We start from the raw sequence: 26,721 nt of genomic DNA, 5'->3' as shown, positions 1-26,721 counted from the left end.
TCCATTTCCATCTTAGGTAACCTAACCTCCACCACCAGCCTCACATGAAATCACCACTGGAGCTTCATCAATCGAGTTAATCCCTGACCCATCCTTTGTCTCCTACTTCTGTGTATCCTCCTGCCATTGTTCCCAGCTGTTTTTATGAGCGATCATTCTGGCTACTTTCGTGTCTGTTACTTCTAACTTGTGAAAAAGATATCCTGAGTCTACCCACCTTTCATTCCCGTAAAGCAATGTTGGTTTGTAAACAGACCGACGTAAAGACAGTTCCGTCCGGGAGCTGACTTCCTTCTTACAGAATACTGTTGATGGGAACTGCGAGCTCACTGCATTAGCTTTACTGCACCTTGATTGAATCTCACTTACTGTATTACCATCCTGGGGGAACGCACATCCTAAATACTTGAAATTACCTACCTGTTCAGCTTTGTATCTCCAATCTGATATTCAATTGTCTGAGATTGCTTACCTACTGACATCACTTTAGTCTCGGAAGCTTAATTTTCATACCATACACATTACACCCATTTTCAAGTTGGGGTAAATTAAAAAATGAAGAACTTTTTGATTGAAAATTGATAAAATATTGGCCTTAACAAAGGTGTTCAAATGACTCATACGCGGGTAATTTGGGAGGAAGCTAGACTGATTTAGGAATTGAATTAGACCAAATGGTTTCGGACCGCGCGAGTTGGCCGTGCGCGTAGAGGCGCGCGGCTGTGAGCATGCATCCGGGAGATAGTAGGTTCGAATCCCACTATCGGCAGCCCTGAAGATGGTTTTCCGTGGTTTCCCATTTTCACACCAGGAAAATGCTGGGGCTGTACCTTAATTAAGGCCACGGCCGCTTCCTTCCAACTCCTAGGCCTTTCCCATCCCATCGTCGCCATAAGACATATCTGTGTCGGAGCGACGTAAACGCCCTAGCAAAAAAAAAAAAAAAAGGTTTCGGAACACTTGAAGGACCAGCTCCGTACTGAGTAACGGATTTACAGATCAGGTTTTGTCACTTACTCAGAATAACGTGTGGCAGTGCACATACCTGATTTTAGAATGCTCTGTTTAATGGAATGAAACCGGGCGAGTTGGCCATGCGGTTAGGAGCTCGCATCCGGGAGATAGTGGGTTCCAACCCTGAAGATGCTGGGGCTGTACATTAATTAAGGCCATGACCGCTTCCTTCCCATTCCTAGGCCTTTCCTGTCCCATCGTCAGTATAAGATCTATCTGTGTCGGTGCGACGGAAAGCAACTAGCAAAAAAAAAAAAAATATGGAAGGAGATGGGTAGTAGTTTTAATCGTTACAATTGTCAGTTTGTCATCATTATATCGTGTACACTGAACCACGAATTTATATGTAGATCTGTACTGTATAGTTACAATTTATGTTAGGTTATCTGAGCAAACACTACCATTAAGTGAAATGTTTCACCTACCCTTACCCTCTTATTAGAGTGTTCTATACTCGAAAGTATTCCCCCAATATCTCCAACTCCAATAAGAACAATCACACCCCTCCAAGTCTTTCTTGTGGGGAAGCTCCGTGTAGTTTTCACCACTTAATTTTAAACGTTCATAACTTTATTGACCATAATGAAAATTTCTCCAATTACGTACACGATAATTAGTACAATGTATCAAATATTTGAGGTAAATAAATGTTAATATTATCTTTAGGATTTTTTAAAAATTATATTTATTCCAAAATTTGTCACCGTGTAATGTGCTCCGATAGCATGTAACTCCGACCTGTGATCGTGTATTTGGACTGTTAAATATAAACACTTGTAAGTTATTTGATGTAAGTATTATGAAATCCTAAGCAATAAAATACGACACTATCGAAATGTGGTCATGACTTGTGGAAGGTAGGACAATGATAAAAGTAATTCATCCTGTAATTTGGCGGAGTTTTCATGAGCCCACGTTTTACAACTATTGCACTGAGTCCAATAGTCATCATTAGACCTCGGTTTATTACGTGGAAATAAGTTAGAATGCAAAGTAATTTGGTTTGTAGGAAGTGTGATGCAACCCGTTGTACCACAATGTAGGAAGAGTAGCATAAATTCAAGGAGTTCCATAGGCTGTACCCCTAATATATATGGAAATCTCATAGCATAACCGTTGTACAGTGTAGGGTATACTTGTTACTGGCTTAAGTAAGTTTGCATTCTAACCTATCAGCACCTAATAATCCGGACTAAGACTCATCATAATACATGCCACATGAACTGCAAACAGTTTTTCATTTTTATTGTATCTGTAGTGAACAGTTTCTTGACCGTTGCTCAGCTCAAAAGCCTGCAGATTACGAGCTGTCGTGTGGTCAGCACGACGAATCCTCTGGGCCGTTATCTTTGGCTTTCTAGTCTGGACGTTTCACCGTCAGATACCTTCTCAAACTGTAATCTCGTAGGCTGAGTGGTCCACGAACCAGCCTTGAGATCTAGGTAAAAATCCCTAACCTCGCCCGGAATGCAACCTGGGGCCTGCGGCTGAGAGGCAGGCACGCTCTTACTACAGCGCGGGGCCGGACTCAAATTATAAAACAAGTTCTTTTAGAATCACCAATAAAAGTACGAAGAAACGTAATTATTAGAATTGTTTCAGCAGTCCAAATTTCACACTCTCCGAGAGTCCAAATTACAGTACGCGATATGCAAAGATTTAATGAAAAACTAAATAATTTGAGTAATACCTAAAAATTTATGAATGAAAGCTTAACACCCTTCCTACTGAAATAACTAGTTCACAGTACACGTATCTGACACCGTACAAGCTTACAAGAACTGAGAGTATTAAGAATGTTTTGCTCTTCCCCTTTCAACTTTAAGGGGAGTAGTCAAGGTCCACATCGGCAAATTTTTACATTTTCACTTTTTACATTGCAGTAACGTGTGAATCATTCTGTTTAATGTGGCATTTGTTTCATTAAAATATTCGAACATTTACTATTTTAAATAATTTATTTAAATTATTGGTGCACTTCTATTTCAGGACACGTTGTGTTCAATGTATCACTGATTTACACGCATCTCAGGGACTATTCACTCTAGAAGGCTGTGGTTTTGGCGTCCCTTGAAGAGCAAGTTGGTCACCCTGTTTGAGCTGCAATCGTAAGATGTAGTGTTGTTTTGGCGGAGGTTTTTAAAACTGCAGTAGGTGAGCTTTTCCCAAACTTCTACTTTTAAATGCAATTTACTCGAAATAACCTTTTCCGAAACAAATGTTCCCTTTTCTCAGAAATTACTGGGTGAATTTTGGTGAAATGTTTGCCAAATATTTGTGGTACTGTTGTGGTAGTATGGATCTACTTTGGTTGACATTTATTGAAAAGTTCATTTTTATAATAAAATATCTGCAGAAAATTTTTAAAATTGGGAATATTTAAAATAATCATAACTTTTTTCATAGCATATACATTAAAACTATTCTAGATCTATGTATTCAAAAGACATGAGTTAACATCATATTAAAAAATCATCTTTCTACATTCAATGGCTGCTGAGATAAAGGTTCATTTATTCTGCTGTTTTAACATTGACGAGATACAGCATTACGACTCCTGTCTTGTTGACGTTGCCTCAGACAGGGGGTTACCAAAGACCAAACTTGCAAATACCAAGAATTTTATCGGTCCAATTTACACGGACGTCCTCGAAGTGGGCCCTGTCTTAATCATCCAAACCTCAGATTTCCGAAGACAATGGCGACTCCGTGAAAGAATCACAAATTCGACCAAGAATACCTCAAGTACTACAGTTTTACGTTAAATGAAGGTTGTTATTCTTATGAAAGGTGTATTATGATTAGGCATTTACTTAATTTAGATGTTTATGGGACGAGTTCACGTGTTGAAAGTGTTTGGGTAGGCTCTGGTGCTAAAGCGCAAGTTCGTGACTCACAGAACATCGATGGCCGCCTGTAGCGATTCACCGAGCGGATCTCGGTCTCTCAGAATCTCGGGCAGCAGGTTCCTGAGAGAGAAGTACTGGTCCAGACACTGCTGAGCTCTAACGATGCTGAACTTGCACGTGGTGAGCACTCGCTCCAGTCTCCGGCCATCTGAAAACAAAATGCCGTACTACAATTTACTTTCGTATAATTACAGTCCGGATGTTTGGGCAGTAATAGCAAACTAACTTATCTGGTAGGAACTGTCGTCTACCCGCTCTTCCATAATGTAGCGAGAGTAGCATACGTTTTATGGGTTCTTATAGGACGGGATCCTACTGTTTATGCAAATCTCTCATCACAAAATTGTTGACCGGGTAGAGTATACTTGTTATGTGCTTTAGAATGTTTGTATTGTAACCTATTACAGCCTAAACATCCGGGGTGTACTTAACACAATTCTGTGGAAGGTGAATAGCTCTCAACGTGATGAATGCGACGGTTATTCTGGTGTATTCCAACATCTTTGTGCTTAATGTGCATGTGATTTTGCTCTGATAAAACCTATCTTCAGTGTGTAGGAATTTATACTACCTATGTAAGAACCACCGGTGGTCGGGGGGGGGGGACGTGTAAACTCCTAGAAGACCGGGTGAGTTGGACGTGCGGTTAGGGGCGCGCAGCTGTGAGCCTGCATCCGGGAGATAGTGAGGTCGAGCCCTGAAGATGGTTTTCCGTGGTTTTCCATTTTCACACCAGACAAATGCTGGGGCTGTACCTTAATTAAGGCCACGGCCGCTTCCTTCCCACTCTCAGGCCCTGCCTATTTCATCTTCGCCGTAAGACCTATCTGTGTCGGTGCGACGTAAAACAAATATCAAAATATTAAACATTTTAAAGGGGTAACGTAAAATCCTAGACTACTTCTGCAATTTCTACTATGCAATCACTAGAGTCCGGATGTTCAGGCAGTAACAGGTTAGAATGCAAACAAACTTTCCTGGTCGGAACTGTCGTCTACCCGCTCTTCCGTAGTATAGCGAGAGTAACAGAAGTTTTAGGGGTTCTAATAGGCCGGGATCCTACTGTTTATGCAAATCTCATAGCAGAACTGTTGTCCGGGTAGAGTATATTTATTATTTGCTTTAATATATTTGCATTCCAACCTATTACAGCCTTGACATCCGGACTTTAGCAATACCCGTGGGATATTGTGAACTGCAACACTACACTAAAATATGAACTTCCACCGAAGTTCACTAGCACCAAATCTTACTTACTAGCTTTATCAGACATAAGACAATCTGTGAGATATGCGGATTATGTGACAGTTTCTTTCCTTTATAGAAAACACTCGCAGTGCATCGCAGCACTAGCTGGTACTCGTGCCTCACATTTCAGGACGAACCAACTCCATTACAATTACACATTACCTTGGCTTTTTTGCGAAATATTCTTCTTATTCTTCTTTCCTTAAGGCCTCTGTAGGACCACGGGCAGCTCGTTTATGGTTTGCATTTTCTTCTTCTCCTTCCAGAAACCCTTCATCCTCTCTCCTTCTTTCCCGTTCTTCAGCAGATATTTCCAGTATCTTCTTCACTTGTCTGCCCCACTGGTGCTTCTCTGTCCTGTGCCCGTACCTTTCTCTCTCATTGAGCTCTAGTGTATATTTATTTATCCAGTTCTCTGTCCGTTCCACCTTGGTCCTTCCTCGGTACAGACAACCCTCTTAGTTCCCGTCATTCCTCTTGTCCTACCGGTTGTCTCCCTTACTATCCTTCTCCATCCTTATTTATTTCTTCGGAGATCGTCCTCGTGTTTCAGTACAGTTCGTCCCTTAATCGTTATTCCGATCTTTCACCTTCTCTTTTTGTTCCAAGAATCTTTCTCTGCAGAATTTTACCATACTTCTTTCTCCAGTTGCTCTGCCCCATGTCTTCCTAGTGTCATCGTCTCGGGTGAGTTCCTGGCTGTTTCCTTGTAGTCTGTTGATATGTTTCTTTTAGTGTACGCTTCCCTGGTCGCAAGGTAGGTTGTCCACTTCTTCTTCTTCCTCACCCTGTGTTTTATCCCACCGCAGCTCCTGTTCCTGTACGTTCCATTGCAAATACGGTATCCTAGAATTCCTATTTTCAAGAACTTTCAACTACTGCCGGAAAGAAATACTTACTTCCTTTTGAAGAAGCATATTTGGTTCAATTTCTCCGTATGTACAAGTGTTACGAATAGTATAGAGTGGAATGCTCTCATCTCCCAGTTTCGGTCCACTGGGGAAGGAATAATCATTTATAGTAATCCATAGTTTTTTCTATACACGTATTCTTTTCCTTAGTACTTTTTATCTAATACTACATGAAACATTATGATTAAACTTATTAACAACTTCCACCCAATTTGTACATTGTAGTTTTTAAAAAGTATATTAATTAATAAATTATAATTTTGTTAAACAGACCAGGGAAAGCATGCATCTTATTCTACGCTCTCTAAGTTGTATTAGTGCTTACTTTTGCGTAAAATTTTAGAGCTCAGTCTTCTAGAATGTAAGTGCTTGGAGCGAATATGCTCCTTGAAATAGTGTACTTTGTAAATTATTTTGCCGATAATTTTACCTATTGTACCCGATTTTTGACTTATAATCCAACCTTATTAAACGAGCTTACGATCTCTTGAACAGTTTTGTTGTTGCTTATTCAGACTATCTATCAAATTTTAAAATCAGAAAAAAAAGGAAAGACATAACATTTTAGAATGTAATGCTTTAATTTATTCTCTGATTTTTTCCCTGCCCACCCAGTCACCCCGGCACCTTCTTACATCTCATCGGTCCACTAAAACCTCCGAAAATTAATATTAATATTTTTTTATTTATTCCGGACTATATATCAGTCTCTTTTCGGACCAGCTTTCCTTTAAGGGAGCGAAATCTGGGTGGACTCAGGATATCTTATTCATAAGTTAGAGGTAACAGACATGATATTAGCGAGAATGATTGCTGGTAGAAAGAGGTGGGAACAATGGTACTGGGAATGAGGAGAAAAATGGTAAGTTATGAATGAACCCGACCGATGAAACTGTTCGGCTTCGGTGGTGGGGTCATGAGAGGTGAATGGACGAGGATAGGTTACCTAGGACACTAATGCACTCTGTTATGGAAGTTAAGAGAACTAGAGGGAGACCAAGACAACGATGGCTAGACTCAGTTTATAACGACTTAGAAATATGAGGTATAGAAATAATGAGGCCACAGCACTAGTTGCAAATAGAGGATTGTGGCGACGATTTGTAAATTCATAGAGGCCTGCAGGCTGAACGCCGAAAAACATAACGGTCTATAATGATGATGTAAGTATTTATTCTGGCAAAGTTAGGAATGTACTCCCTTTCTTACACTTAACCAGACTTAGCCTAGAACACTGTTAATAACTACTAATGACAATAATATGAAATCAATATTAACAACAATAACAGTAATACTATGAATAAAAGTAATAGCACGTAGAAGAATAATATCATCTGTATAATGTACATCGTACCTAGAAGAAATGAAAACCTACTACCTTTCTTCCAGTCATTGACCGGGTCAGGGATGGAATGAATGAAGCCCCCATCCTGCGGCGAGGATAGGAATTGTGCCGGCTGCCGAAGCCTGTCGCACTTCTCTGGGGCAATTATTAAAGACTGATAGATGAAATGAAATGATAATGGAGAGTATTTCTGGAATGAAAGATGCCAGGGAAAATCGCAGTATCCGGAGAAAATCCTCTCCCACCTCCGCTTTGTCCGGCACAAATCTCACACGGAGTGACCGGGATTTGAACCACTGAACCCAGCGGTGCGAGGCCGACGCGCTGACGCCTGAGCCATGGAGACTTCACCTAGAGTACATTAAAAAATATAGGAATAATGAATAGTATATATATTTGAGGTGCCTAGTATCAAACACGGACAAAAGCCATTTTGTTAATTTTTCAGTAGAGCCACATTTTTCTTTCTCTATGTTAACCTCCTGATACGAGTGTGAAACTTTTTGTGTGCCACATTGCCAGCCCTGTGAACAAGTAAACCATTGTCGACACTTAATAATTTCATTCTAAGCAATATAAAACACGTTCAAATATGACGATGTACATTTTTGAAACTAAGATTGACTTTTGTCCACTTTTGAAACAAACTATCCCAATATTTTGAAAAAAGTTGCGGGATGGCATGATAGTAAACTTCTGTTTTAAAAGAAATGTAATGAAAAAATGAAAGAAATAAGTTTTACCTTATACTTTGTTAACAACTAACATGATATTTATCTGAACTTATTGTGGTCGTCATCTTCTCCAGATCTTTCTCAATGAGTCCAAAAGTCCTATCTGACAGCAAATATGAGTTTCCAATAACTGGAAATAGCAGTTCTCATTTCTTTTCCTCATTCTCCAGCCACTTATAAACAGACACATTGTCAGGGCGCAGCTTGCTTTGAGATGTGCCTGTTACAACAGACAGTTTGTAACAGTAAAGTTCTCTGGAATAATAAGCCGACTGATCACTTAATTTTGGAGAAACAAGGTTCTTTTGGCAATCATAGGACATTAAAAGAGAGTCCTCTTCTTTTTTCTTAAGTTGTCGATAAAAATTCTCTGCTTGTTTTTTGCGGATAGTTCTCTTCAAAGTTAAGGTTGTTCTTTCCTCTTCATACTTTCCAAACTGAATACATTGCTCTAGTTCCAAGCATGTAGTGCACTCATCTGTGCATGGAGAAGAAAACCCGAAATTTAAGCTGGTATTAAAAATGTACCTAAAGTAAGCTCCCTTTACTTGCAATTCAACTTATGGTGGACACTTCGAAACATTGCCTTTCATATTAAACGAAAATATTTTCCCAAATACTTATGTTATAAGTAAAACACTGAAAAAACATGAGCACTAAACTTCCAAGCACGCACCGACAAGAGAATGTAAACAAATGGTCGCCATGCCAGTTTGATGTCACTTGTAGCAATCTGGCTCAAACGGTCATGTCCGTTTTTTATAGAAACTCTCTTTGGAGGTGTCCGATTATGAAAGAAACTGCATATTTCTTTGTTAAAAATTAAGTACAAATATTCGTTTATGAAAGACATGGGCCACTAATTCAGAGAGAGCATTAAAAATACTATAATTTTATATTCTTAACTCAATTTTGATATGGGTGGCTCATGTCCGTATTTGATATTAGGCACCTCACTTTAAAAATATATAAATGTGTAAAATGTACCGAGATATCGCCTTCAATTGATATGTGAAGAGAAGGATTAGTAAGAAGAAAAAGAAGAAGAAACAATATAAAAGTTTAAAATATATTGAAGATTGTACCACCCACCAATAATCAATAAAAATAATAATAAGAAGATCTGTTAAATGAATGAATGCGTGAATGATTGAGTGGATGAATGGATGAATGTACTGAAATTCTGTTAAAAATCTCCTCTCTCAGTTACGGATAACCACGAACTTGGCAGAGAGTCTCATGAATGAATGAATGACTGAAAGAATTGATGAATGACTCCATGACTGAATTCTTTTATTGTGAATAATTACTATGCAGCGAATTATTCACCCTCTTACATACTTTCGTTTAGCAAAGTAAACTCGTGAGCTGCGTATGCCATTTTAAACACACAACAGCACTCGTACCGTTCTTGAATTCCTGGCAGTGCCGGGAATCGAAATCGGACCTCCGAGGTCGGCAGTTAATAGTACCAACTTTTATGCTATGGAGGCGAAACTTTCATTTTCTGAAAACCTCGTTTGGATGTCTGAAACCGGTAAGAAAATACTGGGATTGCGCACGACCACCCAGTGCATTTTATCTCTGTTTGTATTTTCGTTTTCATTTAGTTTAAGAGAGGATTGTTACTTAGTTTTACTCCGTAATAAAACAGTAATCACAGCTACCACCATCTTCCGAGTCGTTGGAATCCCTCGCACTAACGAATGTTGCTTTGTTCGTTGGTAAACGTGTACGGACCGCTTGACTGTAATCAGTACACCATTGAAGTTATTCAACTGTGCTTCAGTCTAGCCTACAAAAGAATGCAAACATGCTATGTTCCTACAATATGTTGTGTGAGAGAGAATAACACAGCGGGAATGGAACTCATAACTCTGGCTTGGAAGTCAGTCTTGCGCTCGGATAAGCCAAACAATAAAGTCGAGGGAATACTGCACCTGGTATACAGTCATTCATTTGTACGAGAAACAGTCAACTTTATGACTACCTGTTTAAAAGGAACTTCATTTAATATCGAAACTACCGTCTGTCATAGACATGCACCTGAAGAACCAATGTGGGTGGGGCATACAGGGAATAACTGCTTGTTATTGCGGAGATTTAAACGAACATTTTGTGTTTCTAAGCAAAACCAGTTTACCTCTGTGCGAGACAAAAGCACTACGTTCAACTTTTGGAGCAAAACTTACTTAATTATGATTTAGAATAAAAGGCCTTAGTGTACTTTTGGGATATTTAGCATTTTATTGGATTGCCTATAACTTTATCAAAATAACAAGAATCAGAAAGTGTTTTGTGGATTTGGTTACGTAGGTAATGTTTTAACTTCCTGAAAATGTAGGACAGAATACGTTAATTGTTATTCCAAAAATCTTTCACTTGACTAAAGCCATATAGAAGATATTGTAGAATACTTTTGTACTTCAAAATACTTTGTTGAAAAAAAGGAATGTGTGTCTTGGAGAAAAGCAACTTTTTAAATATTTCCTGTGTCATTTGGAATAGAAGGAATGATTTCTCTTTTACAATATAAATAATTTGCTTTAGAAGTATAATTCATTTATTAGTAAAAATCAATTTATGTCTATTTCAGATTTGATTTAGCAGAAAGTAAATTATTTAGAGAACAAGTTGTAAATACCACTCCGTGTTTTACAAAAAAATGTAATTTGTTAAAATCCCTTTTTTAGAAGTACAAAGCGTATTTTACAAAAATAATTTGTATTTCAGAAGAGACAACTTATATGTGTTTTAGAAGAACAATTTTTGTGTTCGAACAAAAAATTTAGCTTTGTTTGAGAAGAAAAAGTTCTAGCGAAGATTTTTTAAGAATAATTTGTATTTTAGAAAAATAATTACTTTCCTTTTCGTAGACCAACTTTTGTTTTAGAAAGAATTTGTTTGCATTTAAAGTAGTCGATTGTTAGTTTAGAAAAATCAATTTGTTTTTTAGTTAATCAATTGTGTATTTGTATTTTAAATAGGCAAGTGTTATTTTAGTAAAAATATTTATTTGTATTTAGAAAACCAACTTGTGTTATAGAAGAAAACAAATGTTAATTTGTTCGATCAAAAATAGTAAAACAAATGTACTGTGTTCCAGAAAAACGACAACAGCTGCATATGGTGGGGAGTCGAAGCGGAGGATTTGGAGGCCAGATATACAAGGTAGACTACCACGTTCTTCTTCAATTTGTGTCTATGATCTTAATTGCGAGTTCCGAATTGTTCTTCCGTACCTCCATTAAACACCTGATTGTCTCCCTAATTTCTTTCTGAATTAACAAATCGGTCCTTATTGTAATTTATTTTAAAGTAATTAAAACTTATAAATCAAGTTTGATCACATGAAGCGTAGAGACGTTCACCCAATGGAGCGTGCCCGTAACGCTGGTTGCATTTTCCTCGTAGGTATCAATTCGTCAGGAACTGCGTTGAACAGCGGCCTTCTGTAAGTCCAGGCAATTGTCTATCAACGTCTAACACAAGATTTTTGTACCCTTTACACTATGTACCTATCGTCTGTACTGCGAGGTGTAGTTGTTAGTCACTATCCTGCGTTTGGTCTGTCAGAGCCAGACCTAACAGATTTGCAAGCGTTAGGAGGTGGCGCTGAAGTGTACACACGTGACATCCCACTGGAGAGATCTAACCTTGTTTAAAGGTATTTAAATCACACCGTAAGGATGGCTAATGCCACTAGGTTTCAAGGTAGGAGATATACCGATCTTCTTCTTCTTTTCCTGCCGCTTTTCCCACACCTGTGGGGTCGCGGGTGCGAACTGCGTCGCACATGGGGATTTGGCCCTGTTTTACGGCCGGATGCCCTTCCTGACGCCAACCCTCTATGGAGGGATGTAAGCACTATTGCGTGTTTCTGTGGTGGTTGGTAGTGTAGTATGTTGTCTGAATATGTTGAGGAGAGTGTTGGGACGGACACATACACCCTGTCCCCGAGCCAGAAGAATTAATCAAAAGCGATTAAAATCCCCGACCCGGCCGGAAATCGAACCCGGGGCCCTCTGAACCGAAGGCCAGTACGCTGACCATTCAGCCAACGAGTCGGACATAGGAGGTATACCGATAGATGTATAAATTCCTTTATTATATTACTACTTGGAATATATCTTGAAAACTGCCCACTATTCTTGGGGAAACTTAAAGCCTGACGGTCGTAAATGCATACTTTACACGTTGCCACTTGGCGACAGCTGTCCTGTTATTACCGCGAGAAAGTTATTGCCATGACAGTAGATGACGAGAAATGGCTGATTGTGCAGCGTCTGTAGTATCCCGTGAGGAATTACGTTGGTAATGGTATGACAGTCTTTAGGAGTTGTAGTAAGGATGTAAAGCAGAGGGCATACAAATCTCTGGTAAGACCCCAACGAGTATGGTTCGAGTGTAGGGACCCTTACCAGGATTACTTGATTCAAGAACTGGAAGAAATCCACAGAAAAGCAGCTCGGTTTGTTCTGGGTGATTTCCGACAAAAGAGTAGCGTTACAAAAATGTTGCAAAGTTTGGGCTGGGAAGACTTGTGAGAAAGGAGACGAGTTGCTCGACTAAGTGGTATGTTCCGAGCTGATAGCGGAGAGGTGACAAGAGTAGACGAATACTAATTTTGAGTGGTGGTCTGAGTGGTGTTTTTACAAGAAGGAAAGATAACAATATGAAGATAATGTTGGAGTTCAACATGACAAATTGGGGCAAATATTCGTTTATAGGAAGGGGAGTTAGGGATTGGAAAAACTTACCAAGGGAGATATTAAATAAATTTCCAATTTCTTTAAAACCATTTAAGAAAGGGCTAGGAAAACAACAGCTAGGGAATCTGTTACCTGGGCGACTGTCATAAGAGTCATGCAAAGTTTTGACCTCAGTCACACCGAATCATTGAATGTAAATTTTATCGATAATCTTAGAAAGTGCCGTTTGACGAGCACTTTTGCCTTTGTACATGTCTTCGTGCTGTTCCCACCAACATCGCTATACAGCTCAACGAATTTCATGTTAGTGTCGTCGCCCGACTTTGGAGCCAAAATTACGCGAAAAGCTTACAAGTAATTTAAAACTTAAAGTATTTGCATTAACGAGGCCACATAGACGGCTGCACCTCTCGGTCGACACAAGCGAACTGGCACAAAATAAATATACAGCTACTGGCCAATTGTCGCGACAATACTGAGCTCCCGGCGGTGGGGGGGCGCAGCTTAGTTCAGTTGGTTGTACTCAGCCTACTCCTGGAGGCAAGCGATTGCCTGGGTAACTGTGAGGACAATTGTCTAGACAACTGGATCGAAGTGTTCACACGTAGCCTTCTGACAACTGACTTATCAACTGGCATAATGTAAACGCGGCATGAACGTCTTCAGCAGCTACACACGTGCTCTTCTTGGCTTATCTTGCAATCAAGACGTATACTGAATGGAACTTTACATGATGTGTCCCCACATTGACCGATGAAGAAGTCTTACCACAAACTTGCTTCCTTTTCCTGAAGAGTTAGATGTCATGCTCGAGCAATCTGTAACGGGCAAGACAGAAACCAAGAATCAAGAATTCGAAGGTTATTCATCATATCCCATATTTTCTGCTGGATGATTCACATTATTGTTCATGGCATTCCAGTAATATTTCCGATCAGTTATGTGGCATGTCTGGACATTATCGAACTAATCAGAGAACGGAGATTTGATAAAATCGAACACTCCATAGGCAGAAGCAAGTAAACAGGAATTCAGTTGAAGTATGACTTCCACGGCCTCCAAACGTTATTAGTAAACATGGCAGTGTCCAGCTATTTTAAGAGTAGAGGCTCGAGGCACGTTATTATGAAATCATCAGCATGAGCAAGGAACGAAGGAACAAACCACAGTGATCTCATCTACATTTTGGAATAAGGAGACGGTGGTTGTAAAAGAAGTATGCAGTGTAAGCATGAACGAATTTTTGTAAGAAACTGAGGATAGTTTTACAAAATTCCATGGACGAACATAAACTGACCAGTCCATCATAATTTGTAGCGAGGTTAAGTAGATATCTTTCCTTCCACTACACAAGAATAGTAATGCTTGCATTTTATTACTAACCATTACCACATGAGAACCCTTGTTTCACGTACTGTTGCAGTGTTATTTGATACTGATATTGTCATGCAGAATCTGTTGTAAGGAATCAGAAATTTAAGAAACAGTCAGTATATGGCATGAACTGTAAATTAAAAGAATTGTGCCCTTGTTCAAATGGACTGAAATGCTATTGACCTACCCAAGGTTTTTAAAAGGGTAGATCACCGGAGAGTACTGACGAAAATGAGGGTGTCTGAACTATATTAAAGAGTGATTAAAAGGGGGGGGGGGCTAAATTAAAAAAATCTCTGAGAATTTGAGTAGGTAAATCATTATCTAACCCTGTAACGATTAGAAAGTGGTGTCCCACAAGGAAGTAGCATTGGTCCTTCGGTTTTATATATATATATATATATATGATACTAGTAAAAATCACAGATAATGGTTCATGCGGATGATGTTATACTGTAGAGCGTAGTAGATAGGTTACAGGATTGTGAGTGAATGCAAAAAGACCGCGACAGTGTTGTGAGATGGACAGAAGGCAGTAGTATTGTGCTAAAACAGGTGAAAAGTCAGCTTGTAAGTTTCACCAGAAGGAAAAACCCATCTCAGTTTTAATTGCTGTGTTGATGGGGGTGATAGTACCTCATTAGATCACTGTAACTACCCAAGTGTTAATATAAGGAAATAACTAAGGTAACCATATATATGGGTTTTTAAAGAAATGTTGCAGATCTGGTACTTAGGGGCTGTAGTAAGGATGTAAAGGAGAGGCTTATAAGTCTCTGATAAGGCCATAATTAGAGTATGGTTCCAGGGTATGGAACTCTCACCAGGACCACGTGATTCGAGAACTAAAAAAGTTCAAAATAAATAAATGTCATACGGAAAAGGATCGTGTTCTCCTGACGCATCGTGAGAATGGACTGGGGAAGGTGAACAAGAGAACCAGAGTATGCTGGATGACAGGTACAAGGAGATTTAGAGCAATGGGAATACAGGAACGAGAGATGTACAATAGAGTGATTGTTAAATCAAATATTCAGGCTTGCACAGGTTTTCAGGACAGAACTAGGCCCAGAAAAAAATCATCATGGACAGAAGAGCCTAGAAGTTTGCAAAGTATGAGAATGAAAGAATATTTGACAAGGAGAAATACGAGAAGAAACGTAGCTGAAACGAATTAACTTGGTCCTCGGCTGGCCGAAATGAAAAGAAGAAGAAATAAATAAATAACGAAAAACCACGCAGTTTATTTTGAGGCCATAAATTTCATTTTTAATATCTAGAATTGGTTGTTCATGCATTCAAAGATTTTATGTAGGCCCTACTGATCGATATTCTGTGAACAGTGTTCATATTTTCGAATGTGTTACTGTGAACTACTTTTAGAGACATATGATTATTCCAAAAAAAACATTAATACACAAATTCCGATGTAGAGTGAAATGTTCCGTGAGGAGGAAGCTATATATATATTTATTTGTGATTCACTGACTGTTGTATAATAGCTGCAGGGTCGACTGAGCGATGGGAGATAATGTATCTTCCTCTACAGTGAAATTCATTTGTCCCAACAGCTGGGAGATAAATCAACCGCTTCTACTCGTTATTTCTCCTCAGTTAGATACTATTTTAACCATTGTATAAAAAGATGATGAAGATGGAGATGGAAGGAATCTAGGGAATCCAGACGTAATTACTTTCTTGCGGCTAGAAATGTAATTGTTCCTCGTCGTTGCCTGGCAACTGCACTTTGTGTTCGTCAGCTATGACATAGCGCGATGCTATTAGCGTATCTTCTCTGTTGCTGGTTTCATGACTCGTTCCTTAACCGTTAAGAGCATTTAAGCCTAAAATTGGCCTCCTAATGTATCCGTAAACACCTTCACCCCATCCTTGCGCTCTTGAGCGAAGTAAGCCAGCCAAAATTTGGTTCAGTTATCAAAATGTATATCTTAACATGACACGTTTTACTCTGGAGGTCTGCACAAACATGCCATTTCTGACAAACTAACAGTGATACATTCGATATGTCACTAACTAATTCAAGGTCTTATGGAAAATGCTACAATTATAAGTTTAACGTGATGATGCAACCTTTCCTCATTAGGATTTCCTGCTTCGAGCCCTCCATTCCGCACAATGAATACAATTTGGAGCGCCGCACCGAATGAACTCGTCGAGTGATTTAAAAGGTTCAGAAATAGGCAGGCGAACAAATATAGACGACATTGTTGTGAAACAATCTTTCCAAAGCCAGCCATCCAAATATTGATCACTACATTTAAGTTCTAAAATAAATGTAAGACTTGGAATCCAGGGTAATAGGGAATAAATATAATGTGCACAAATAAATGTTATTGAGAATTAAATTACTCGCACTGGGCAAGAACACATTACTCGAGTTGAGTTTGAAAGGGCTGCTTGTTTTAAATTCCAGCCTGTGTTAAGAAGTCGGTGTTTTATGTTTTCAAAACATTTTAATTTACATGAAAATGTTCTTTTACCAGATACTGACCAACCACAAAATTGTAACCATACCAGTAATTTGTAAGAATTATGTGCGTAAGTCTATGTTATCGAAAATTCTGAGTTTGCAAATCAGAACGAAAATATGGTTAATGTAGTGTATTTACATTGTTATGTGCCAGCCCCGTGGTAGCCCCTTTCGGTACTTCCACGAAGGGGCTGGTGACTCAGACGACCTGGAATCTCCAGCCGGCTTGTGGAGTGGGGCCGGCCTTCCCGTGTATTGTTCTCGTCGTAAAGCTTTCCTGTGGGTTTCTCGAAGATTCAGCGGTTATGTTCTGACTCTAGCCACCTAGCTAAAATCACCCTAGCTATAAGGAAGGGAGGTTAGCCATGAACAGTCAGTGGTGTCAGTGTGAGACTCAGTGTGTTGGGTTTGGTGACTGGGCTGAGGGCGACAGAGGTGTTGACTTGTCGCTAGTGTCCCACCGAGGTCTGAAGCAGGAGCTGTTGTTGTGGTGTCGGAGAGATCAGTGAGTAGGTGGACTGGAGACGACGGAACGAAAAGCTGTACTGTGTGTTCGTGTATTTCTGCGTGAGACAGCGAGGGAAGCCGCTGTCGCAAATGTGAAGGTAAAAGGACCTTGTTAATGTTCGCTGTTGTTAGTATCGTCCTGCTGTTGAATACTCTTGAGCTGTTTAGTTGATCACAGACTGGACTGTCTGTGGAGTCGAACCAACTAACAGTCATCGTGTGTCGAGATCCAGCGGTGTACACACAGCTGCTGTATGAGGTGACTGGACTTGGTGAAGTGAAAGTAAGGATTAAGCGTCCGTTGGTATGGCAACAGGCTGGACCGCCTACTGTGCCTTAAGGAAGAGAGACATGTGAATAGACTTTTAATTAGTAAATGTGACAACTCATAACTTATTAGAATTGGGTGTGTGTGTGCGCATTTATTGGGTCATCGTGAAATAAATTAGAGTGATGAAACATATGGGATTTCATTTGTTACAATATGAAGAAAATGGATGATCGCTCTCTTAGGTAATGAGAAAGCAATGTACGTCCCAGAGCTCATTTTCGTAGCTCATGTAAAGAGGGGGTATTTACCTTTCCTACTGATAAAGGGCGATGTTCAGCTTTCTTTATCTGTTAGTTATTAGTAACATTCGGCGATTGAAGTGCGCAGACCGATAGAACTAACAGTGCAGTCGTAACTAACACATTTCGATGTTCTTAATTTCGAGATGTGACCTTACATCACGAAATGATGTCAAGAAAAAATGGTGAGACTGTATTAAAGTTTGCAAAAGTGAAGAATAGTATGCAGAGACTGTAAACGTTGCTCAAATCCTGTTCGTAATATCAAGTGTCAAAGGCTCTCTTGCCTAATATAACCGCAGTGAATCGAGGAAAGAAACAGATTTACAACTTGTTCTGTAAAAGGATTTGCTTTAATCTAATTTCACTTCATACGTTTTACATGCAACCGTATGTTTGACAGTTTGTGAAGTAACAGGAGACACTGCTAAAGTATTAGATTTCGTTATGAATATGTAGGAGCTGCAAAGTGATATAAATTACCAACTTAGTACATGGAATTCTTGACGAGAGCAAGGTGTTAGTATTTCCAGATTTCGGAATATTCCGACCATTTGGTCAGGAAGCCAGACGTTTTATTGTGGCAAATAGATGTTCTTAATACAACTGACTGAATCGGGTTCCGAACCCGCAAACCCTAAAATATGATGGGGAGTAATAAGGCAACAAATCCATGAAAACTCTCTGCCAGGAGCATGAGAGACGAGTGCCATAGTTACAGGATTCTTACGAAGACAGTAGCAGTTGAAATCCTAGTGAATGCATGTACTATTTGTGAATGAACCACATTCCTGTAATTCAGAATTCACACAATAAATGTAGGCTCCATGGCTATGATCACGACATCATTATGTCGGGGCCAGGTAAAGGGTTCCTAGGACCTTCAAAAGAGTAACATAAATTCTAGGGGTTCTGATGGGCCGTGCCCCTATTGTTTATGCAAAAGTCACAGCATAACCGTTGTGCAGATTTTTAGGCAGTGCTCGCTTGGAATGCAAACTAATTTGCTAAGTAGTAAGTGCCGTCTTGCCCGCTCTTCCATAATGTAGGGAGGGTAACATACATTCTTTGAGTTCTGGTTTTTCATTACCCCTAATGTTTATGAAATCTCTTACCATACATGTTGCGCAGGCCAGTGTATACCTATTACTCGCTTCAGCCTAAAATTCCTGATTCCAGCTATGACTCATCACAATTATTAGAGTCCGGATGTTCAGGCTGTAATCGGTTAAAATGCAAACATAACAAGTATACTCTACCCGAACAACAATTCTGCTATGAGATTTGCATAAATATTAGGGTCTTGGCGTATTAGAACCCCTAAAATTTATGTTACCCTCACTACATTGCGGAAGAGCGGGTAGGCGACAAATCCTAGCAGGTAAGATGGTTTGCATTCTAACCTATTATTACATAAACACCCGGACTCAAAAAAGTAGCACGTGTCCTTCTGAAAGAATGGCACTCTGAGACTGTAATTGGAAACATCTAAAAGATATGCCCCATTCGTTCTATGTCACTCGAATAAAATAACTATTTGAAATTCATGAGTCCCTAATTAGCCAACGAGGAATGTAAAAAAGATATTATTTGCAGATCTGTGATTCATATATGCAAAAATACACGTAAGAAATATCTTCAAAACTTAGCACCTTTCATAAATTTTTAACTTAATTATTGTATTGTTGAAGATCGATGAGATGTTATCATTTGTTCCTTTGATTTAATTCTCAAAAATACATTCCTAAATGGTTTGTTAAAGAAAATTTCTTACCAATAATTTGCCGTTCATAACCTTCGAACTTTGCACCTTTTGCCTGATAAGTATACTCCAGAATAAATTAGAATACAAAGTAATTTGGTTATTAGGAAGTGTCGTCTAGTCCGTAATGTAGCGAGAGTAACATTAATTGAACGGTTTTCTATGGACCGTGCCCTGACGTTTATTAATATACTAGACACAACCTACAATTGTGGTTACTGTTTTAATATTGCAGAGGATCCTCATTCATTGTGTAAAGAAGTTCACCTCAGGGGGATAGAATGGGTCCTGTGATAAGTACAAACATTTAAACGTGAAGGGTACAGTATACCTGTTACTCTCTTTAGTAATTATGCATTCTAGCCTATTATTGCGTAAACATATCCGGCCTCTACCGATCAGAATTCAACTTTTAGTCGCGTGTGGCTCTAATTTTAGTACCTCATCACCCGATGATGTCTCACGGAGGCCAGACTCTTGTTGCTAGGCACACTCGTCCTCCTTCTTCCCAAGAGATACAGAACTCTGTCGTCCCACATCTCGTCTAGAAATTTAAGAACTTCCATGTTTTTGTAGCGTTCACCGGCCCAGGTACAAACTATTGACGTGCCCTACGTCTATGAAAGTTTACGGGCTACAGATTAAACAGCCCCGCACGTCCCACAACTCAATAAGACTTGCCTGAACAATCAGAGAGGACGAACAGGAAACTTGCTCACATCAGAGCAGAATCTCTTCACAAACATTCTTTGTACAAGTTCTCCTTTTTGAAAGAGAAGTCAAAAGGAATTCATTCCACCATTTGAATACCTTTTGCGTTTATTTTTATTAATGTATCAACTTTTGCTGTCTCCGTTTTTTTAGCCCAGAAATGTATCAATTTATCATACAGGTCACAACTTACTTTTCAATGCCTTTTCCTTTTCCGCACCACTTCAAAGCACAGCGTGTGCCTGCAGACTTCTATTGCTACGTTCCGTCTCTCTCAAATCAATAACGGGAAATCTATGAATTCTTCTGCTTGTTTGTTAATATTTATCATCTCTTTAGGTATTAATATACCAGTCGCATCTTACATTGGGGTTACTATAAAGCTGCAGAGGATCCTCATTCATTGTGCAAAGAGGATCACCTCAGGGGTGTGATAAGTACAAACACATACAAATGTACAAAGTGAGTCTCTCGTGTGGCGCACACCTATTTTGTCGAGCTTTTGAGATTTAACACATCAATTTTCAGATACTAGAAGGGAGTATTTCAAAGCCTCCGTGGCTCAGGCGGCTGCACTCCTTGGTTCAAATCCCGATCACTCCATGTGAGATTTGTGCTGGATAAAGCGGAGGCGGAACGGGTTTTCCTCCGGGTACTCCGGTTTACTCTGTCATCTTTCATTCTAGCAAAACTCTCCAATAACATTTTATTTGGTCTGTCAGTAACTATTAATCGCCCTAAAGGAGTGCGACAGGCTTCAGCAGCCGGCACAATTCCTATCCTCGCAGGTAGATAGGGGCTTCATTCATTCCATTCCTGATCCGGTCGAATGACTGGAAACATGCTGTGGATTTTCATTTTCAGAAGCCAGTATTTATAAACGCGTTCTCGTGGCATAGTTCTGTGACACTGACTCCGTAATATAAGGCAGTGTAAGTTACCATTAAATCATCTGCCTGAGGGTGGGGGCGGTAGAATAGGATATACAGTATTCTCTTCCTATCGTAAGTGACTAAAATTGACCTCAGGGTCTGTTAACTTGGGAGGGTAGGTTTGGCATCATCATCATCATCTAGGTATTCTGCCTTATGGCAGGTCTTGTCATGGGATGAACCTCTTCCACTGTTGCCTGTTCTGCGCCAAGTTTTTCATGTACGAATATTTATTTCCTTGGATATTGTCCAACATTTTATATTTCTTCCTTCCTTTTCCTCGTTTGCCTTTCACCATTCCTTCTATTCCTTCTTTCAGTAAACAGTCCCTCTTCCTACAATGTCCGATTTTTCTCCTTCTAATGATTTGTAACATACTTCGTTATTCTCCAACTCTTCGTAATACCTCCTCATTCCTTACCCGATCTTCCCATTTCACTCGTTCTATTCTCCTCCATACCCACATCTCTAGTGTCTCCAATCTTCTCTCATCTTCCTTTCTCAATGTCCAAGTCTCTGCGTCACACAGCGCTATGCTCCAAATGTAACACTTAGCAAGTCTTTTCCTCAAATCTTTGTTTAGTGGTCCACAAAGTAATTTTGATTTTTTCTTAAAGCCTTTTTTTGCTATGGCAATTCTTTTCTTAATTTCTGTCGTGCAATACATGTCATCTCTGATAATACTTTCCAAATACTTAAAGTTTTGACTTGCTCTTCATACTAATACGGCAACTTCTACCTTTTCCTTCAATTATCATACTTCTGGTCTTCTTCTTATTGATTCTCATTCCATATTCTTCTAGTTTCATGTTGAGTTTATCTAACATTTGCATCATTTCACCTTCGCTTTCTCCCATCACAACCCTATCATCTGCAAATCTTATACATTCCACTCTCCTAACTCCAACAAAAATTCCACTTTTTCGATTAATCATTGGTTATTTCTTCGAGATGTTCAACAGTATTGGCATTGCTTCCGCTTATTTGTGCGGGGCTCCACACGTTTATCTATACTGTCCGACCTCCCTTGGTCAACTCTTGTTCCTTCCCGACCCCGACGCTATTAGGTATGCGAGGCCCAAGAAGCCTTTCATTTTCATGCCCTTCGTAGCCTCTGTCTTTCCTCGGGCAACACCTTCATTTCGGAGGTGTCGGACCCTTTCCCCTTAATTGGTGTTAATAGAGGATGGTTGCTCAGTTGTATAAACACCACCACCCTGAAATCTGAAATCCGGTTTGTATTACATTAAATTTTTTTTTGCTAGTGGCTTTACGTCGCACCGACACAGATAGGACGATGAGATAGGAAAGGCCTAGGAGTTGGAAGGAAGGGGCCGTGGCCTTAATTAAGGTACAGACCAAGCATTTGCCTGGTGTGAAAATGGGAAACCACGGAAAACTATCTTCTGGGTTGCCGACAGTGGGATTCGAACCCACTATCTCCCGGATGCAAGCTCACAGCGGGGTGCCCCTGACTGCACGTCCAACTCGCCCGGTTTTTAAATTGGACGTAGACTACGTTTATCGCCTCGTTCCATTGCTGAGTTTTTCGGCTTCATTCTTAAATGGTTAGCCTGCTGGCTTTTGGTCCAAAGCGCCCCGGGTTAGATTAACCTACTACAGCCTAAACATCCGGGCTCTAGTTATAATGCAGACACTGTACACCGCCGGACCGAAATGAGAGATTTTCCCACGTCGAAAGAAAAGCATTGCTAGAGCTTCCTTTAGCCTGCAGGATGAAGCTTCTTCCAAAGCCGGATGCATGTTTACGGTTGGTTGCCATGACAACCAAGAAGCTTTGCTAAGACGTGTTTAAAATAGAAGTGTATCTCTGTTTCCATATCTACCTGGGAGATTCACAACCTGCTGTAGCCTCCTTCGGTAATCTGGTTCACTGACACAACCAAGAGCAAAAATAGCGGTATATTTGTGTCATCCCTTTCAGCTTCCCTATTGTAAATATCTTATTCTATACTTGATTGTTCCCATTACTATTGTATTTATTCTTAAAACTAGCCAAGTCTGCTTATTATCAGCTTACCTGTTTAATGTATTTATTGAAGATGCCTTAAGGAATTTCACTGCCAACACAAATGATGTTAATATCAACGGTCAGCAGATTGATTTTATTCGGGTTTGAAGACTGTACCGGGGATTCACCGTCTCCGGCCACTTTTAAACTGCCCGTCTTCTGTAAGGCCATCTATGTAATCTAACTTTAACTGATGTAGTACTAAATAGTTCTATTTTCAACTGTCAGATGTCTCTACCATAGGTTTAATTGCTCCATCTTGCGGCTTCCACAAAGAAACTTGTAATCGCATCTAGTGACAGAATACAATGTGGCGGGGTGGACCTAGACATAGTGAACTCGTTCTCATATCTGGGTGTCACTTTACAAGCTACGGTCACCTCATTTAGAATTCACGTAAGAGAAAGATCTTTAGCTGCCATCAGAAGCATATATGACATTACAAACCCGAGTAGACTATCGCTAGACACAGCCATGGCCTTATTTTACGCCAAGGTCCTCCCAGTTCTCACATATGGTATGGAACTTATTTGGGAAAGACTAACGGTGTCCGACCTTCGGACTATTGAAAATGTAAATTCCAGATTTCTGAAACGAACACTGGGCATCTCCAAAATGTCACCATCACGACTTGCGTATGAATTATCCAAAGAAACTTTTTTACTCGAAGATTTGAAAATGATAATGCAGCTTCCACATACGCAGCAAGAAGAGGAAGTTCTCCAAGAGAGAAAGAGGAAACAAGCAGAAATCAGCCTGGACTTTTACTCAACTGATGCCATGATTGACCGCAGCTGGACCGGTCCAAATAATGACATGAGAAGTGCTTTGAATAGGCTGGCGGTACATGGGTTTCACCATCGTCTATGCCGGCGATCAGGCTTCCATGAACCGTCTCTATAATGTGTGTGTATGTTGTGTGACAAACATTGCGATCGCTATCATTTCAGCAAGTGCAACAAGACAACAAAATCTTTAGTAGAATATGCGAAAGGCTAATGTATTTTAATGCACATTTGTGCGCTATTAAATAAATAAATAAACTTGTAATTTTGAGGTTTGTGAGCCTGGTTCTTAGGATTTTTTTAATGTATCAAAGCTGTCTACACTTCTGCTGCTTCCTTCTTCAATTGTAATCAACCTATCGGAAATGTATACATGTTTTCTGTAGCCAATTGAAATATGGGGTTTGTACAGGAACCCAGCCTATCAGTGAAGACTTCTAGAATGTTCCCCTAAGAAGTACCTACTATAAAAGCTGGGTGTTTTAGGGCCGTATTGCCAGTTTAGTGAGTGCGGAGTGTTCTTCGGGGGCCGGGACCGCGGTCGGCTTTCGGAAGGCAGAACTTTCATAACATGTGATAGCTTGAGGGGAAGGTTTAAATGTAGATTATGTTATGTAAGGGAAGAGTGGTTACCCTCTGTTGATTCCCATTCAACTTGGTATGGTGTCACTAAAGTTTCTAATCCTCTAAAATTCCTAACACTCTTTTGGTATTTAATGTTTCTCATTTAGTCACCCCAGTGTAAAATGGGCTTAGCCTCTGTATCTTTGGGCCATAAGCCCACTTAGGGTTTTGTGCAAGTGTTTCACCTCCTAGCGTTTTGTTCATGGCCACCTCTTATTTTTACACTAAGGTCATTTAGTATGGGCACTCATTTGCCCTGTTTAATCGCTAATTGTTTCTGGAACAGTGTGTAACAAACTGTTGAGTGATGAATAACCCCACCTCAACGCAACGAGGTGTAGACACTTTAATTAAGAACAATTAATTAAGTTCGCTATTAGAAACAAGTGCCTCTGTGAGGCTGGACTATAATAATGATAGAGTGTAGACTCCTACAAAGGGTATTTTCCTAGAGCTTTCTAGCTCTTATAAATGTTGTACCTGATTTTTTGGACTTTAAGTCATTGTCGTTGGAGCTGATGAACTCATTATAAGTTGTTATTATTTATTCAGATCTTTTAGTAATCAAATTTTAAATACAAATGGAAATAAATAAAATTTCGAACTTTGTTGTGCTAAGTTCTACTCGTGTTAAATTACTTGTCCACCCATTGACCCCTCACACTTCTTATATCTGTGTGATCCACGATGTTTCCGGAACACAGACGATATCGCCGTAGTCGCTGACTCAGAAACTGTCTAAAATGCTAACTTACGTATGAAATTCAGTGCTAAGAAAAACAAAGGCGTTAGTTGTCAGCAAACATCCTCAGCTAATTCATATTAATGTGAAGGTTGCGAACAAGAAGATTAGAACAGGTCACAGAATTCCTCTATCTTGGAGGTATTATTACACATGGCAGATGTAGGATGGAGCTCAAGAGGAGGATAGCACTGGCCAAACAAGCATTCATCAACAAAATAAATTTGCAGGATATCCAAGTAAGAATTTTTGTTGTTGAAAAATCTTGTCTGGAGCGTGCTGTTATACGGTTGTAAATCCTGGACATTAAATAAGCAAAATAGGAGATGGCCTGAAGCTTTTGGAATGTGAAAATTGGAGGTGAGGATTAGCTGTACGCAAATGAAAGTGTTCTGAATGAAATCAAAGGCACAAGATACCTATTCAACATCCTGAGACATAACATAGTCGTGACCAACGTTACTGAGGAAAATGTCTGGGAAGGAAAGGGCGAGGAAGACCGAACACCGAGTATCTTCATAATTTGATGTTAAATATTAGATATACCACCTGCCCTGAAGACATGCGATTATGGTTGCATTGACAAGGCATCGCCTTTAGTAGCTAAACTCGTGTCCTCATCCCGAGGTGTCTGATATAATTAATAAAAATAGCTACTGTAAAGTCAAGCTCAAAGAAAGAACAATAGTTTTAATATTTAATTCATGTCTCGTTGTAAGTGACTGTTTAAAATGAATGACAACATGAATGTGGTATGATTCCACAATATGTGGGAGAAGTGTGTTAGAGACACCATTGTAACATTCGACTCGACTGTTATAGGGTACGGGAATGGAACCTGGGGCCCCCGGGTAAGAGGCAGGCTCGCAAGGAGATGTACAAGGAGACCTATGCGAGGATAGTTAGACTCAATATTCTACGATTTAAAAGTAAACAGTTCACAACAGTTTACAGAGATACTTGCTAACAGGCTTGCTGACTGAACGCTGATGATGCGGTGATGGAAAAGTTCAAAGTAAAAGTAATTGGGATGAATTACAGTTACCTGACACTAGATTACTCAATTTCAATTAGGAATTATCTCAACAAGTGATAAGTAAAAATAATACATATTACAATTACTTGACAGAATGTCAGCCTTAAGCAAGTCACTGACACTTTTTTTTTTGCAAGGACATGGAATGATACCAAACTTAGCAAAGAAAAATATGTACTTTTCTCTATTTTGTTGTAGCATAGAGACAAAAATTCGCTATTACCATTAAATGAGACTGAAGATTATATCATGGAACCTTTAAAAATGACCTTTTAAATATTT

General features: G+C 39.6%; 1 protein-coding gene across 1 annotated transcript in view; it reads right to left on the bottom strand.

Moving 5' to 3' along the window:
• Nucleotides 1-26,721, bottom strand: part of LOC136886789 (alpha-tocopherol transfer protein-like) — a 52,655-nt gene that overhangs the window by 13,597 nt on the left and 12,337 nt on the right. Inside the window, exon 2 of the mRNA XM_067159595.2 lies at nt 3,912-4,071. Coding sequence (XP_067015696.2) covers nt 3,912-4,071 — 160 coding nt within the window. The remainder of the gene's footprint in view (nt 1-3,911; nt 4,072-26,721) is intronic.

The sequence above is a fragment of the Anabrus simplex genome, chromosome X, assembly GCF_040414725.1.
Source record: "Anabrus simplex isolate iqAnaSimp1 chromosome X, ASM4041472v1, whole genome shotgun sequence".
NCBI classification, from domain to species: domain Eukaryota; kingdom Metazoa; phylum Arthropoda; class Insecta; order Orthoptera; family Tettigoniidae; genus Anabrus; species Anabrus simplex.
Note: the sequence above shows the minus strand (reverse complement) of the source record. Positions and strands in the feature narration are given on the sequence as shown.